Source organism: Eurytemora carolleeae, unplaced genomic scaffold (assembly GCF_000591075.1).
Source record: "Eurytemora carolleeae unplaced genomic scaffold, Eaff_2.0 scaffold1421, whole genome shotgun sequence".
In the NCBI taxonomy this organism is placed as follows: Eukaryota; Metazoa; Arthropoda; class Copepoda; order Calanoida; family Temoridae; genus Eurytemora; species Eurytemora carolleeae.
The window spans coordinates 46,876-66,089 of NW_019397321.1; the positions used below are offsets into that span (position 1 = coordinate 46,876).

Sequence of the window (19,214 nt, forward strand, 5' to 3'; positions counted from 1 at the left end):
AGTGTCTTCCTTGATAAAACCGCTGTATTTAAATAGAATATTGGTAATCTAAAGTTTGAGTTAAACAAATTCATATAATTCAACTATACACTCTGATTGCATTGAATTAACCAAAGTTTAAGATTTAAGATATATGCTTATCTACAGTGGTACCTCCAAAACTCTGAAAAAATAAAGACGACATTCCAGAATTTAAGTTAAGATTAGAATACTACTGTGTTTTTGTTCATTATGACTCTCTGAAACCATATCTTGTGTGGTGTTTTCAATCTTCTTGGTTTTTTTTTTAACTAAAACAACTTCTCAGATTTCAAAACTGTTAGAAATAAATTGGAAATTTTTATGGTTCTCATGTAGTCTGTACCGAGGGAGGGAACCCCCCCGACGCCATGAGCCTCCACTATGCAGACAAGAGCCTCCCAGATTTGCTAGGCAGACCGAGCCTCCGCCATGCAGTTAGAGCCTCCGCTATACATTAAATGAGCCTCCGCTATACAGAATAGTTTCCTTAAAACTTATGATTTTTTGGGTTTTTTTCGACATAGTGGCATAAAAAGTAGTTTATCCAATATCAGAAGTATTAATGAATTATTATAAATAGTGACGAATTATGACTTGTAAAGTGGTTTATTAAACTTGAAAAAATGTTTACACAAAAAATTAAAACATTTAGAGAAAAAAATTCTGAAAGTAATTTTATTCGATATTTTATAATCTTTGATTAAAACGATACCTTTTCATGAAATTTGTATTAGATAAAGATAATCAAATATTTGACATTGACAAATAATCTGAATCTAAATTTTCAAAAAAAGGTTTTGCTTAAATCAAACATTAAAACAAAGTAAACCAAGTTCAATTCAGAAATGAATTTACAACTAGCCTCCAATTACCGCGTAAGAAATATTTTATTTTAAAGATAAATCTTAAAAACCACTTTATGAGTCAATGTAAGATCCAAATCATGACAATCATTGCACAACATTAATCTTAAGTAAAATTTTGTGCAACAATGCTGAAAAATGAAGAAAAAAATCTTTATTACATGTTATAACCAAGAATTATAAGGAAGCTCTGCTGTATATTGGAGCTCCTTTATATACTGCATCGTGGAGGCTCTTACTGCATGGTGGAGGCTCAGTCTACCAAGCAAATATGGGAGTCTCGTGTCTGCATGGTGGAGGCTCATGGCGTCCGGGGGTTCCCTCCCTCCTGTAGAAAGGAGAAAAAGTATTTTATGGAATTAAACCAAATTCTGTTCCAGGGATTGGGAAGGATTTCAAGTGTTTGTTGGAAGCCCTCATGAATTCCCCGAACTGAAAGGTAATTTTTAAACTGTTCAATAATTACAGGGACAGTACAAGGAATTTTAAATGATCCTCGGCAGAGTGGCATGTCCAATTCACAGCTATACCCTTTAAACTTTGTCTGATAACAGATTAATGAGCTGTCCTTATTTGTCTAGATGAAAATTGAATATTTTCAGTTATGGGTGTACTGCGCATTAATGCTTCAGACACGTTGAGGGAAGTTTACAGAATTCAACACTATTTTAGAAAGAAAAAAAATATTTTCCTTCATATTTTTTCAAAAAGTACAAAAAAGATAAATGCAAAAAATCAACATTTAATGGGTGAAAATGGGTTAGAAAGTTAAGACTCGCTGGACAAGGCACCGTTGTAAATAAAATAGGACCTACCACTATTTCGGACCTACAACTATTTCGGACTACCAATCGGACCTACCACTATTTAGTCTCCAAATTACGTTTCTTCGGCCTAAACCAAAATCAAAACAGTGTATGCGTAATGTTAAACAGCATATATATAGGATGAATCTACATTCTTTTCCTTTCTTCATTTTATCTTTTTATTTCCTATTTTAGAGAAAGTATGGAAATACAATATAGTTTTACATAAACTTGTCAAACTTTCGGTTATTTGACAATTTGACTCTAATGGGCTTCTTATATTTATAACAATGACTGTAAGAATTGGATATTCTTAATAAAACGATATCTTAATCTTAATATATCTTAATTTAACTATATCTTAATATCCACGTTGAACACTTTTGAAATCTGCTGAATCTGGTCTTTTTCCCTACTTTTGATATCCCTAAAATCCGACCATTTAAAATTCTCTCATTAAATGGCGCGCAAAATTTCAAATTTCACGGCTTCTGATTGGCTGTTCAGGATCCTTTATACGCCACTCTGATTGGTTGAATTTTATACACTTTTCTTAATACAAATTAAGTATAAAATTAATCTTGAGATTAAAAAGATGAGGAAATCAAGCAATGATCTCAATATTCACACTTATAAAGTTTTCAGCTCAGAAAATATCATTTCCTTTTTAATCTTAATCAAAATAGGGTAAGTGCGCGGGACTTTTTATCCAGCGACAAAAAAAAACATGGAAAAATCTAGATCAAAATTTTTTTGTTTTTGACAACTAATAATGAAAAATTGGTTTTGGGCTATTTTTAAAAACTTTAAATCACTATTTCTTAAAAATGCAAGAAATTTCAACGTGGTAGTGTAAAAAAAGAGACCCCCCCCCCCCTCCCTTCTAATCCTGGGTTTTATATATCTTCACTTTTGTAAGGCTTTTCTTTCAGAGCGTGGAGTAATGTTGGAGGGAGGTTCAGAACATTATTTAGAAGTTACTGCTACAAAAACAACAACTACAGATGACCTTAGGTGATAACAGAAATACAGTGGTCTCCACTATATATAAGATCAGAAATACAGTGGTCTACACAATATATAAGATCAGAAATACAGTGGTGTCCACAATATATAAGATCAGAAATACAGTGATCTTCACAATATATAAGATCAGAAATACAATGGTCTCCACAATATATAAGATCAGAAATACAGTGGTCTACACAATATATAAGATCAGAAATACAGTGATCTCCACAATATATAAGATCAGAAATACAGTGGTCTACACAATATATAAGATCAGAAATACAGTGGTCTCCACCATATATAAGATCAGAAATACAGTGGTCTCCACAATTTATAAGATCAGAAATACAGTGGTCTCCACAATATATAAGATCAGAAATACAGTGGTCTCCACAATATATAAGATCAGAAATACAGTGGTCTCCACAATATATAAGATCAGAAATACAGTGGTGTCCACAATATCTAAGATCAGAAATACAGTGGTCTACACAATATATAAGATCAGAAATGCAGTGGTCTACACAATATATAAGATCAGAAATATAGTGGTCTTCACAATATATCAAATTATATATTTATATTTATATATTTAGCTACAAAATATACATGTAAAAATGGATATTTATAATTAACATTAGTTGAAATTACAGTTTATGGCAGGGAGACGGAACTAGCCGAAACTGTATAAGATCAGAAATACAGTGGTTTACACAATATATAAGATCAGAAATACGATCTAAAAGCATTTACACTTTTTTGCTCCGTGTATTGCTGTAGAAAAGAAAACGATATTAACGTGTTAGCGTATTGGATGTTGTTACAAAGGAAAAGTTTGTTTGATAACTTTCTAAATCACTTAGAGAGCGAAATGGGTCTGTTTACATTGCATATTTTTTTATTTTACTATTAAAGCAATAACTTGTGGTTTAAAGTCGTCTTCCTATTCCGGAGTTTTCTGGTTGTCACTTTATATATTTTATACTCTCTTGTCTCTGGACTAATGTTATGTCTTGTCGGTAACCTTGTACAATGTACATATGTACATATGTAATTATGTACATATGTAATTATGTACATATGTAATTATGTACATATGTAATTATGTTGTTAGAAATAGAAGAACTGAACATCTTTGACATTTAAAGACATATCTTGGAATTCTAGTTTTCCAGATTGATACTATAATGACTTAATTGGGTGATTTATTCAAATTTTAAAATATTTTTAAATAAAATATTTACTTTTGTAAAAGATCCATTACTTCTGTTGCTCATTTATCCGGAGGCCTTTTTCTTGTTTTTAATGGAGATGTTCAAGAAACTCTGACTTTTTTTAAATACATCTTTGCAACCTGATGTCGTAGACCTTTGATGTTTCAAACTATAAAGTCTGTTAGATCAAATAGTCTATGTTTGATATATCAATGGTTTAAACCATCAGATTGCAAAGATATGGGGTTTAGAAAATTTGAGTTTGTAGCAAAAACTATTTTCACCGACCATGAATGTTCCTTGGGGAAGTTACCACAAAAAATATGACAGGCACAAAAGAAAAAATAGAATTCCATTTGTTCTTTTTTCTCCTAAACCTAAAATGTATTTCTCTGGAACAGTGAAGACAACTTGATAAAGACACATGATTGATTGAAAGCCTGAATATTCAACATTTTAGAATAAAATTTCCTTTCAAATTCTTTCTTTCATTTCTTTCTTCAAAAACAGTTTACAAAGGTCTGTACTCTGTAATATCATTTTGATTATGCGTTTGATTTCAGAAATATGTTATTATTATTATTATTATTATTATTATCATTTATCATAATCTAATTAATTAAAGATTGCCTTCCTATTCCATAGTTTTTACTGTACAAAAAAAACACATGAAAATTGAATGAAAAAGAGGCACTTATTTTGCAAAAAATTATATTGTGTTTTAAAAGGCAGAATTTTTCAAAAAATGAATTTCTTCTAGATTTATCATTTTATGGGGTTGATCGAAGAAAAGAGTTTTCAGATAGAGTTTATTGATTTACGATATTCTATACACTATTTTATACTCTTACATAACCTACCATATGTATTAAACCATGGGTTTACTATTTATAAACTCTTACATAACCTACCATATGTATTAAACCATGGGTTTACTATTTTATACTCTTACATAACCTACCATATGTATTAAACCATAGGTTTACTATTTATATACTCTTACATAACCTCCCATATGTATTAAACCATAGGTTTACTATTTTTATACTCTTACATAACCTACCATATATATGTATTAAACCATGGGTTTACTATTTATATACTCTTACATAACCTACCATCTATATTAAAGGGACTGTAAGCGTAGTTTCAAATGACCCTCTTTGCAGAAATGGCAATATGCCCGTTTCTCAACAGTAGCATTGAAACTAAATGCTCTCCTGTTGTAGAAATGCAAATTTGTAAAGAACTAATGATTGTAAATAATCTTTTTTAAAATACAGATCAAAAACCAATTCATACTTGATCAGACAGAAATATCAAAGTAACTATTATGAATCGGGAATTGCCATCTTTGCATGGAGAGTCACCTGAAATTACGCATATAGTCCATTTTAAACCGAGAAAGAAATAAAAAAAATCCGCTGTCAAATGAATCACAGTAAGGTGGAAAAAGGGTCCCCCGCGTAGGCTAATCAGTTCCATCCCGAAGAGAAAAAAGAGTATTTATGCCGAGCAGGGTTGATCAAATTCACATAATCCTAACACCCTGCAGACATTGTTATATTAATTTCATTATGATCGGGTAAAATTTAAGCCTCTGATAGAAAAATGTGTGAACTGTTTTTTTAAACCTGTTGTTACGATTTAATTTGATCGGACCCAAGAATGTAATGCAAGGAAAGTTAATTGCAGTTGCGTATACTCTGCGTACATATTGAAACCAGTTCTCTAAGGGCGGAATTTGTAAACAAGAATAGATGCATCAGTGTTCGTTTAGTATCCGAGGAGATTAAAAGCATTGAATTTTAATAATTTTGATAATTCACATAATAGTTTCCTATGACCAGAATATGTCATTGATTATTTATGTGAAAGATGGATCCCATATCAGGCTTCGACATCCCTCTTGTGTTTACATTACAGCCCAGTGACAGTACACTGCAGTACAAAAGATATGTACACCTCTGAAATAACTTTCCTTGCATTAAATCCTTGATCGGACCTAAGATATTAACCAGAATTTTCTTGTTTGATTTTGTTTGTTTATATAGGACTGAGTCAGCTGAGAAAAGGGTTTGTAAGTTTCAAGACGAAAATGGGGAGTTCTCCCTTTACAAAACTTATTCCAGGTAAAAGAAAAATTTAAATGAAATGGTTTGAAATGTTTAGAAATATGCAAATTCCTCAATTTAAATAAGAAATATTACAATTTTTTTTAAATTTAAGTTAGGGTAAAAAATTACTATATTTGTGTCAATCAAATTATTGTCAATAAGTTTGAACAAAGGCTGGACTTTCAAAGGAATCTTTCCCCTTCGCGAAGTTTTTTAATTTTTATTTTTTTTTAATAGAATCTTACCTGTGTTTTAATTGATAAGAAGAAGCAGATGAACTAGAAACGGAAGCTTGATCTACTTGACAACTTATTCTATTAATTAAATCCGACCTCTCCGTCTTTTTGAATCTTTGAATAAATAGGAATTTAGTCTAACTTTCAATCAACTAAACTCTCAAAATAGATTTTTTTCTTCGTAATTTAATAAAGTTATCCTATATTTTGGAAAGCAGCTTTCCAACAGGATTCAATTAAGCACGAAAAAATATATATTTAAGTTTCCATTTTACATTTTTAGAACTTACCCATAGGCCATAGGCCATACTTACACTTATACTGTAACATAAAGGAACTAAAAACCTTTACACAAACTCTGATTTCCTAATGTCTTTAAATCTGTGTAACCTAATGTCGTGAAGCTGTATTGAAAAACATGATCTTTGGCAAGGTAATAATGCAAGGAAAGTTAATTGCAGTTGCGTATACTCTGCGCGCATACTGAAACTAATTCTCTCTGGGCGGAATTTGTAAACAAGAACAGATGCATATCAGTGTTCGTTTATTATCCGAATAGGTTAAAAGCATTAAATAGTTTCCTATGGCCAGAATATTTCATTGATTTTTTATGTGAAATATGGATCCCATGTCAGGCTTCGACATCCGTCTTGTGTTTACATTACCGTCAGAGACAGCACACTGCAGTACATAAGATGTGTACACCTCTGAAATAATTTTCTTGCATTATAACCTTGATATGAAAGGTCCACAAAATCAGGCTGCAAATTAGAAATTGTCGTGAGTCGTTGGTTTCTTTTGTTAAATTCTAGCCATGAGCCTTATTTTCTTTTTTAGGACAAACTGTTTGTTTGAATGTGCAGTACAGGGTGTGTCTGTAGAAGTGGGTTGTGTACCCTGGAATCTACCTAAAAGTAAGTGAAGTGGAGAACAGTGCAGGGTGTATCTGTAGAAGTGGGCTGAGTACCAAAGAATTTACCTAAAAGTAAGTGTACTACAGTACAGGGTGTAACTGTAGAAGTGGGCTGTGTACCCTGGAATCTACCTAAAAGTAAGTGTACTGGAGTACAGTGCAGGGTGTATCTGTAGAAGTGGGCTGAGTACCCTGGAATATACCTAAAAGTAAATGTACTACAGTCAGGGTGTATCTGTAGAAAAGGATTGTGTACTCTGAAATATATCGAAAAGTAAGTGTACTGAAGTACAGGGTGTTGTAGAATTAGGCTGGGTACCCTGGAATCTACCTAAAAGTAAGTGTACTGAAGTACAGGGTGTATCTGTAGAAGTGTTAGAAATGGGCCAAGTGTTAGTTTTGGAACTATTATCCCCATTGTTGTTTTTTCTTATAAGTTTCTTCTTATAAGTTTCTTCCTTATTTTTGCCCAAATAAAGGTGAAATGGGTACCCCAGTGAATCTGGAAATCAACTCTTTAAATTATAGGTTATTTGAACTAACGGTGGTGTATTTTTCGACCTACGCAAATCAGCTATACTTCACTTCTGACCTACGACAAATCCGCTATTCTACACATCTGACCTACTAGCACGTGGTTTTACAGCTGCTAAATGGACTTGTGGCCGCAGCGCCCAGCCCCCTAGCCTGTCCTAGCCGCGGCGCTCGGCCCACTAGCCTGTCCTAGCCACAGCGCTCGGTCCAGAAATTGTATGAACCTAACCTAACGCTCGAATAATACAAAAATAAACATCAGGCGTAGGTCGGAAAGTTAGTAGGTCAGAAGTTCAGTAGGGAGGATGTTGCGTATAGACAATGTAACATTACCGAACTAACGTGTGCGTCATTACTTTTAAAAGATTGTTCCATGAATACATATGATGTCATATCACCATGTTTGAAATTGTGTTCAAAATATAAAATAATTTTTCAAATAAATTAAAACTTTGTAATTAGAAGCCTGCTTCAGAGTTAAAGTATGTTTGTTCTAATCCCCAGTTAATCCATATTTAACAGTTTTCAGCCCAACACAATTTTGTAAGCTTCCAATTTTACAAATCATCATTAATTATATTAATTTAAAATTTGCAAAATAGTACATTTATGCGATTGAAAATAAAAATTAACAATTAATTATAACATTCAATTTTAATTAATTAATAAACTACGGGTGGTAATGAAATTTCGATCGCGCTGATCGGCGACTTGGAAATCAACATGAAGGACACACGCACCTCTGACCCTTCAGTAAAAGTAAATTTAACCTAAAGTCTGACCGCTTCAACCTTGTTGCACCGGCTAGTCCTATTGAGTGTCTGTTTTATTTACACAATGTCCGGGCGATACAGCACAAACTAGGACCGGAAAGGTTGACCCGGCTCGGAAATTCAAATGTACTACGGCTGCCCGTGGACGGCAATTAATTCTCTGAGGTTCTTAGACAGGTACAGAAAAGTCGGTCGACTGAAAATTTCATTCCTCTTTATATGTTTATACACTAAAAATAATCAATAATAAGTTAACAACAATTAAATTATAATTATTACCATTTACAAATAGAACGAAATAATATCATGGTACATACCATACATACCGCTCAGGAGTACAAATATGTCCTTATGTACTGATATTCAGTAGAGGCTGAGATATTTTCCTAATAGTTTGTGTAAAGTGCAGTACAGTAATCAAAACCGGAATATAATATAATTGACAATTAATTTATTAAAGGAAATATGGGCGTTCAATGTTTTAGAGCTAATTCATTAAACCATACTAGATCGGGATACAAAAGCTCGCGAAACAAATGAGAATAACTTTATTTAAAACCGAGTTTCATTTGAAATAACTTCTACAGTTCCTTTAATAATGTTTGTTCAGGTGACAGCGCTCGAGTTTGTGATCCCTGGGCCCAGGCTAACTTTACAAAACTCTTTGAAAACTTTGATTATGAGACATGTACAGCTTGTTTACCAGATTGTACAGAGGCAGAGTACACAACAGCAATATCATCAGCTAAATTCAGGTAGATGTACATAACCTGTACATGTACAATGTACAGTTCTGAGTTTACTGATGAACATACATACTGTATTCAGAAAATTAAAATTCAGAATATGATCCTTTGATATTAATCAGAGCAAAGCTGAAAAATTTAAGAATTGTGAATATTGAGATCAACGCTTAATTGTCTCCTCTTTTTTTAATCTCAAGAATAATTTAATCTTTAGTTTCAGTATCCAGTAAAGTGTATAATATTCACCCAATAGAGTAGCGTTATAGAATCCCGAACAGCCAATTAGAAGCCGGGAAATTTAAAATTGATTGAGGGAATTCTTACTGGTCGGAATTTGGTAGGGATATCGGAAAAAGGGAAGAAAAACAGGAAATGAAAAGTGTTCACATTAGATATTAAGATTAAGTGATCGGAATAAGAAATAAATGCACGAAATTTTAAATCAGCATTTCTTACAAAATGGGCATATAGTATAGCTTTGTTGACTTTAAAAGTCACTATATTAAAACAAAGAGATCTAAAATGGATATTTCTTAACACTTATTTTAAAAAACTAAAGTTTTGAAATATTTGCATAAGAAATGGTTAAAAATTGGTTAGGTTAGGAATGAACAAAGAAAACTATTGACGAACATCAGAGGGAACATCAGTGGTAACATCAGTGGTGACAGATTTGTAGAGCTTGCTGTTGGTGGTGCAGATCATCAATCTTGACAGCAGGTTTGCTCACAACTAGGCTTTAGACTAAGGGAGAGAGATCGCGGTCTTATCATGTGCAAAATAAGCGATAATGTTGTCGCTAGGTTGCATGATAATGTATGAACTCTGGGTCAGTCCTGAACTCTGGAACATTGTGGGGCTAGGTGTAAGCAGTGTCTGCTGTTAGCTCTGTATCTGAATCATCATCACGAAGGAGCCAGGGTTGAGACAGAGTTGTGAATGTCTTAAGTGTTTAAAGCTGACGAGGGGCCGGGAGGTGTAGAGGGGGTGGGGGGGGGGAGGGAACGGAAGAGCGAGGGTGACATGTGGGTGGAAAAGGATTCACACGTCTTAAAACAAACAACGGCATCAGAGTCAGTAAGTTTGTCTTCCTTATATTTCGAATTTGTGTTAGCAAGCATATATTATAGAGCTTAACTTGCATGTGAAAAAGAGCACCATTAATATAATTTTTTAATAAAACTTAATTTTTTTTAGTATAACCAACAAAAATAATTTTATACTTGGATGCTGTCTAATAAAAAAAATTTGGCCAAACAAATTTTTTAAAATTTTTTTATATTTTTTATTTACAAAGTTCATCATTGCATCAGAAGCCTAATTTCTATTTTGCTCTATTTGTTTATTCTAATACAAGTTTGCATTTGCATTAGGAACTTTTACACTGATATTCAATTTCATAGAATAACCAAAAACAAATAATTAGATTTTAAAGGGACTGTAAGCGTCATTTCAATTCAACCTCCATGAGAAAAAGGCAATGGCAACGGCAATTCACAACGGTACCCTGGAAACAGCTTAATCTTATCAATAGTGACATAAATCTTGTCGATTCTCTGGGTTTAAAGTGTTAAATTCTGATAGTTTCTTACTGTTTTCCTTCAGTAGAAATTCGCAAACTTTTGTTGATAACCCAAAATTGAAAATTATCAGTTTTTACAATTATAAACATTGTTTTCAAATTCCTGCTTTGTCAATAAAACCGGCCGAACAAAATTTTTCATTTGAAAATTTTTTTTTACAAAGTTTATCATTGCATTAGAAGCTTGGGTTCTAAGTTGATTAGTATATTTGCAACTCTGAACCTAGTGCTAAGTTGTTGCAAAATTAAGTTAAAGGGAGTTTCACTTTCTGCAAACTTTTGCACAGCCATGCATTGAGAACTAGAGTTTTGGCGGGGGGGAGGGGGGGTTAATAGCTTTAATCCCTATGTGTGGGGGGGGGGAGTCTAACACCCCTTTTTCTTGGTGTTTTCCTATAATATTTTAAATTTTTGGAAAGCTATTGGACTCTACTTTTAGACTCTGCAAAAAGAAAGAATCAATTTGCAAAATTCACATTTTTTTGTCAAGTATTAAAAATGGTAAAAATTTATCTCAACATTTAAACTTTTCTATAATTTTATCTTTGCAACCAATTAGTCTAAACCTTCAATGTCAAATCGTGTCAATTTGATCTAAAACAATTCATAGTTTGAAATCCAAAATTGTACAGTTTTGAGAACAATTTTAGGGTTAATCTCTCTCTCTCTCTCTCTCTTTTGAAGAATGTCAACATTAAAAGTTTAATGTTGAATGGGTTCAAGTTTTAACCTCAAACCAATCCCTGCATTTCCGGGTTTTACAACTTATTCTATACAATAGAACACTTTTAGTACTTAATAACTGTTAAATTATAAATTATAGGGTACATTCAGAATTCCGGTCAATTTTCTCTTAAAGGGACAGAAAGCGTAATTTTAAGAGACCTTCATGAAAAGCACCGCCTAATTTATGACAGTTCCCTTGATACATTACCTGATCATTGTGGAAGATAATGCTATAATTTGAAAACTATCAATTTTTGTTAATTTACATTTTTTAGAGAAATTAAAAGTAAAGAGTTTAACTAAACAAAATTATGCATATCTAATATACGATTTATCTGATATACGATTGATCATACAAAGCTTTTTATAGGGTACCACTGTATATCATGCAGTGTATGGAGGGTCACTTGAAATTACGATTACAGTCCATTTCACCACTGCTTGTCTGTGGGCCGAAATTTTTACGAAAATGGAAAGCCCTTAATATCCTTTATCTAAATTTTCTAATTAACATCGCTAAAATCGCTACTGTCTCCAGGTTTTAACGAAATCTTCGCAAAATATTAATAACAAATCCGCGAGTCTATCTTTAGTGTACAAATAGCAATTCAATCCGGTGTCATGCATGGAGCGGACTCCTGCATGGGAAGGACTCATCCTACAAGTTAACTATTGCAACACAATGTTAGACATAAAAAACAAGTTATGAGATTTTCCAATATTTTGATTGTATTGATTGTATTTTAATTGATATGTATGTTGATTGTATTGATTGTATTTTAATTGATATGTATGTTGATTGTAAAAACACAAAAAAAATAATCAAAGTCTCGAATAAATATTAACTGTTTAATGTTTTGAAAGGAAGACGACATTTGAGAGGAAATTATATTTTTTCCTTTTCCCCATTTTAAAAATTAATAACTAAATGTGTTTTAACATTGATTTTTATGTCTAACGTTGTGTTGAAATGGTTAGAACTTTAGGGGACGTTCACACCATGCCACTTCTCTAATTGGATGATGAGATAGATAGAAAGATAGATGATACTGCCATGCAATTTCGATTGGTTCAAAATAGACACCAAACACATGACATCTTCATGCGACAGTTCCTCTCTTGCACTAGTGTTTTAACCATTTTAACACAATTTTAGATGACAAAATAAATGTTTTGACACTTGCTGATTTTTAGTGTTTTTAGATTGAACAACATATTAATATTCATATTTCTCTCGAATATATATTGAGTGATTTATAATTTGAAAGAAAGTCAAAATTCGGGAGGAAGCCACATTTTTTGCGTTTTTCCAATTTAAGAACTAAATGCACATCTTTTTATTTACTTAAACTAATACATTAACATGTCTTAGCTTAGCATTACTTTTTATACCTAACATGTCTTGAAATGGTTAAAACTGTGAGGGAGATGAACTGATGTCGGACACCTGAGCCTGCGATTCAAAAGCTTTGGCTCGGGTCTTAAATACTTAAACCCGAGTTTAGGACTTCATTTTAGACCCAACTTAAGAAAAAGCTGACGACAACTTGTGTCACATGATCGACAGTTTGGCACTTTTAGTACACATCTTACGAATTTAGGCCCAATGAAAATAAAACCGACCTTGGTTGGTTTCAGTGGTGAATTAGGCTTCATGGTGAGTCTTATTCTAATCCAACGCTGGAATCCGCCAATTCCAAGCATTAAAATCCGCCAAATACAATATTAAACCTGTTTAATAAACCCAAATCTGCGGAAACAGTTTCAATTTTAACCCCAAAGGTCGAGTCGTTAATTAATAATTTAAGTTGATAGATTTGTGAAAAAAAAACATGCAAAGTATAGAACTTCATTTCTAAAAGTTAAATTCATTTTTATTTTTAGGCGATGTGATTCACGTAATTTTGACCTGAGTCCACTCTGCAGCTCATTTCCTAGCTCAGGGACGGTCATTTGGGCTGATCATGTAAATAATAGCTTCAACTCAGAGGAGTACACTCCTACTTACCTACTCCCACAGGTAGGACACCCATACCTACCTATCTTGAACAGGTAGTACTCCCCTACCTACCTACTCCCACAGGGAGTACTCTCCTACCTGCCTACTCCCACAGGGAATACTCTCCTACCTGCCTACTCCCACAGGGAATACTCCCCTACCTACATACTCCCACAGGTAGTACTTCCCTGCCTATCTACTCCCACAGGTAGTACTCCCCTACCTACCTATCTTGCACAGATAGAACTCCCTACCTTGATGTTTTTAAATATTTGCAATATAAAGAATAATTGCAATTTTTCATATCGGTTTACTCGCTTTTAAAATATTGAGAAAAATTTGAAAAATGTTAATTAAATAAAGCATAATACTTTAAATGCATGCATTAGCCATGGAAAACAAAATAATATGAATTCGATAAATTAATTCATTAATTATCACATTATTTTTATTATTATAACAATGTCAGATTACGTAATTTTTAGGGCAAACCTCAATGAGAGTTCTGTTTCATTAAATAAGCCTTGAATTTATAAGACAAAGTCCTAATATATTAATATCTTTTTATTATATATAAATATCTTTTATTATATACACTCTAAAAAATGCAATTTTGGTCTTTAGCATCAGGCAACAAAGTTCTTCTTTCATATTTCAAATTTCTTCTTTCATTACTCAAATTTTGATGAATATTTTCCAAATTTACAATCTAACAAAACTTGTTAATAGCTTACACATTGTTCTCTCAGCATGTGTCAAACTTTGTTATATGACATGTTTCTTTTGTCATGTTACAGTTTTCTTTCATTGTAATTAGCCGATATTTTAGTTTGTGTAAGATTAAACAAATTTTGATTTATGATCAATCAAACGTTGAACAATCTGCCGGGCTGGCACGGCTCGCACGGCTGGCTGGAGGGGGAGAATCAGCTGACTTTCCAAATCCAATTAGTGACAGTTTAGTCTGTTAGCCGACAGCGCTTGTACCTACGTCAATTCGATCTGGAAATTTGGAGATATCAAAAAGATTTAAAGGGAAACCTCCAAGAAACTGGAAGAACAAAATTAAAACTTTTTTAAGCCTTTGTACACTCTCTCAAACTAATGCTTGCATTTTCAATGCTTTGCTTGAAAGAGAGTATCAATGCAAAACCAAATCTTCCATAATTCAGACTGCAGAATCTACTTCTACAAGAATCAAATGTTGTCTAAATTGGTGATTAATTGATGTCCAGTTCTTTAAGCTTTGAATTGTAATAAAGTGTATTATAAACAGCAAAACTTATGCTGCACGTTACTTTAAAGATTTGTATTAAGATCTTATATTTCTGCCTCATGTATTTGTATTATAAAAAAAATGTGATAAACTTGAAACTAATGATGTTTAAATTTTTGTTTTTATCAATTGCATTTTTGCAGATTTATGCGTTTTAAAAACTAATAAATTGTATAAAAAAATTGAAATTTTACATAACAGCCGGATCTTTATGTAACAAACAATTTGAATCTAGTTAAAACAAATATTGAGAGAATAGGTGGCGCCACCTGTAACAACCTCTTTTGACGGGTCAAGATTCAAAGCTGAATAATCATATAACAAATGATTACATAGTTGCGCAGTAAGTTGAAGGGTCATCCAACAAATTTTGACGCATGCTAATTTTTAAACCGCGCAGTGTCGATGGTTGAATTGACATGAAACAAACTTTGTTAGATGATAATTATATGGAGGCGTGGCTCGGGCGGCACAGCGAGCGGGCAAACACCGGTTGATAGATCATCGAACAAACTTTGAATTAAGGGGACTGAAAATACATTTAACAAAATTTGACGAATGATTCTACTAAGGTGTATTTGAGTCCGGTGCTCTGACAAATTTTGTTAGATGAAAATTTGGAATTTCTTAGAGTGTATAAATATAAGAAATTATATTATATATGAAACATAATGTCGATACAATAAAAATTCAAATGATATATGCAGTGCAATGAAATTGCGACCTCAAATATATATATATTTCAATGCACTGCATGCATAGGCAAACTTCTGCCCTCAAGTACTCAACATTCGTGAACTATTTTTCTTGTATCCAAGGTTGATTTAATTAACAAAATTTAGAAATTTAAAATTGGATTGTTATGCTTTTGTATCTCTTTAATTAAATTATAACTTATTGCATGAACATTACATCTTCAATGAGAATTTTCTCCTGCACTGAATTATTTAACAATATTTGAGGATTTGATATTTCTAAGTTTAATTTAATATTAACAATACACCAGGTGCTGCTGAATCGGCATTTTCAAATTTTGTAATATTTTAAAGGTCAGAATATTAACATTTGCTCATTTCATGGAGCTCAACTTTATTCAAAGGGCGAATCTTTTAAATCTTTAATCTGTGGCTTAACCGCTGCCGGTTTAATCTCAAGCTAAACTCCTTTTTTATATTTATCTTTAGAGGAATTACAGTAAATCAGTTAAATTGAACTTTAATCCTCAATTTAAAAGTTCCCACTGCGGATATCTAGATGAGTTAACATTTTATTTCGACTAATGATAAACTTTTTTTTAAAAAACTCGCGAGGTCCCACAAAATTGAAAAAAGGGCCCGATCGTTTCAGCCGTTTTGACTTTTATTGGACACAAACTAACGGACACCCAGACACCCAAGCAAAGTACAAGTATATAAGGTATACATATATAATTACAATACAGGATATGTGGAGAGAGGAGAAGGAAAAAAACGACATAATGCATAATTTGCCACGGGCAGCCGGAGTACATTTGAATTTCCAAGCCGGGTCAACCTTTCCAGTCCCAGTTTGTACTGTACCTAGCTTTATGGACAGGGCTAGACGGTGCAACAAGGTTGACGGGGTCAGACTTAATGCTTCATATTGGTTAAATTTACTTTTACTAAACACTCTAAAAAATGCAATTTTGGTCTTTAGCATCAGGCATCAAAGTTCTTCTTTCATATTTCAAATTTCTTCTTTCATTACTCAAATTTAGTTAAATATTATCCAAAATTACAATCTAACAAAACTTGTTAATAGCTTACACATTGTTCTCTCAGCATGTGTCAAACTTTGTTATATGACATCTTTCTTTTGTCATGTTACAGTTTTCTTTCATTGTAATTAGCCGATATTTTAGTTTGTGTAAGATTAAACAAATTTTGATTTATGATCAATCAAACGTTGAACAATCTGCCGGGCTGGCACGGCTCGCACGGCTGGCTGGAGGGGGAGAATCAGCTGACTTTCCAAATCCAATTAGTGACAGTTTAGTCTGTTAGCCGACAGCGCTTGTACCTACGTCAATTCGATCTGGAAATTTGGAGATATCAAAAAGATTTAAAGGGAAACCTCCAAGAAACTGGAAGAACAAAATTAAAACTTTTTTAAGCCTTTGTACACTCTCTCAAACTAATGCTTGCATTTTCAATGCTTTGCTTGAAAGAGAGTATCAATGCAAAACCAAATCTTCCATAATTCAGACTGCAGAATCTACTTCTACAAGAATCAAATGTTGTCTAAATTGGTGATTAATTGATGTCCAGTTCTTTAAGCTTTGAATTGTAATAAAGTGTATTATAAACAGCAAAACTTATGCTGCACGTTACTTTAAAGATTTGTATTAAGATCTTATATTTCTGCCTCATGTATTTGTATTATAAAAAAAATGTGATAAACTTGAAACTAATGATGTTTAAATTTTTGTTTTTATCAATTGCATTTTTGCAGATTTATGCGTTTTAAAAACTAATAAATTGTATAAAAAAATTGAAATTTTACATAACAGCCGGATCTTTATGTAACAAACAATTTGAATCTAGTTAAAACAAATATTGAGAGAATAGGTGGCGCCACCTGTAACAACCTCTTTTGACGGCTCAAGATTCAAAGCTGAATAATCATATAACAAATGATTACATAGTTGCGCAGTAAGTTGAAGGGTCATCCAACAAATTTTGACGCATGCTAATTTTTAAACCGCGCAGTGTCGCTGGTTGAATCGACATGAAACAAACTTTGTGAGATGATAATTATATGGAGGCGCGGCACAGCGAGCGGACAAACACCGGTTGATAGATCATGTAACAAACTTTGAATTAAGGCGACTGAAAATACATTCAACAAAATTTGACGAATGATTCTACTAAGGTGTACTTGAGTCCGGTGCTCCAACAAATTTTGTTAGATGAAAATTTGAGATTTCTTAGAGTGAAGGTGCGTGTTGAATTTCACAGAAAAGGGAAGGATTGTGGAAGAGCAAAAAAATCAATCATTTACATAAATAACATTTCGAGTTGAAGCAAGAAAATTTTTATATTGTTCTAAAAAGATGTCTTCAGTGTACTTTAAAATCTATTAAAAGATTCTATTTCTTTGGGTTTAAAGCTTTCTTAAACCAAAGTTTCGACCTTAAAGCACATTTCTGTAGGATAATGGATATGCACTCAAGTTTTCTAATATTGCTTTAATATTTCTGGTAAGACATTGTGACCTCGTAGCTAATCTAGCGTTGATTAAACGAACAATTATGAGAAGAAACTTTTTAACCTGTTGGCTGTTACATATGAGAGGTTTAAACGTTTAAATAGTTTTCTTCTTCTCAATACGTATTACTTAGAGAAGTTAACTTATAATCTATACTTTAGTTTATCGTGTATGTAATCTATATTTTAGTTTGACGTGTATGTAATCTATACTTTAGTTTGGCGTGTATGTAATCTATACTTTAGTTTGACGTGTATATAATATATACTTTAGTTTGACGTGTATGTAGTCTGTACTTTAGTTTGGCGTGTATTTAATCTATACTTTAGTTTGACGTGTATGTAATCTATACTTTAGTTTGACGTGTATGTAATCTATACTTTAGTTTGACGTGTATGTAATCTATACTTTAGTTTGACGTGTATGTAATCTGTACTTTAGTTTGACGTGTATGTAATCTATACTTTAGTTTGTCGTGTATATAATCTGTACTTTAGTTTGACGTGTATGTAATCAATAATTTAGTTAGGCGTGTATATCATTTACATTTTACATGTTTATTAAACAATCGCTCGTTTTATGCAAGTTTTCCTTAGATATTTTAATAATTTGAAAGATTTTGTTATATTTCGCGCCATACAGAATTTGACATAAAACAATTTTTATTTTGGGACTGTTGAGTAAAAAAGGCATTTCTTAATGGCCACATGCAATCAATTAAATTTTAGGCAAAAAATCGGATTTTTTCTGAAAAAAACTTGAAAATAATATAACTACAAAGATGTTGAGATGTATTAGACCAGCTTAAATGAAACCTTTATGTATCTAGCTAAAAAAAGATCTGTTTACATTTACCAATAATGTTTTATGTAAAAACTGAAACAAATGTACATTGTCAGTTTGGCTAGTCCAGATTAAATGATCGCCACAGGCTACTTGGACTCAAATTTGTGATTTTTTCCCCGCAAATATATCATCAACGACTGTAAAAAAGGGTAGCAGAGCCCTTTTTTATTTTTTATTTTAAAGTACTCTGCTAACATGACTAAAAGGTCGGATATATTTTCACATATTACTCCAAAACCCTGGGAGCAACTTCAAAACCCTGGGAGCAACTCCAAAACCCTGAGAGCAGCCGCCCCTCCCTCCAGTGAGAGATCACTTAAAAA

General features: G+C 32.6%; 1 protein-coding gene across 1 annotated transcript in view; it reads left to right on the top strand.

The window, feature by feature from the left end:
• Window positions 1-19,214, top strand: part of LOC111713500 (mucin-5AC) — a 52,877-nt gene that overhangs the window by 21,369 nt on the left and 12,294 nt on the right. The window contains exons 11-16 of the mRNA XM_023488368.1: window positions 1,265-1,323; window positions 2,623-2,704; window positions 5,970-6,047; window positions 7,106-7,182; window positions 9,099-9,243; window positions 13,427-13,562. Coding sequence (XP_023344136.1) covers window positions 1,265-1,323; window positions 2,623-2,704; window positions 5,970-6,047; window positions 7,106-7,182; window positions 9,099-9,243; window positions 13,427-13,562 — 577 coding nt within the window. The remainder of the gene's footprint in view (window positions 1-1,264; window positions 1,324-2,622; window positions 2,705-5,969; window positions 6,048-7,105; window positions 7,183-9,098; window positions 9,244-13,426; window positions 13,563-19,214) is intronic.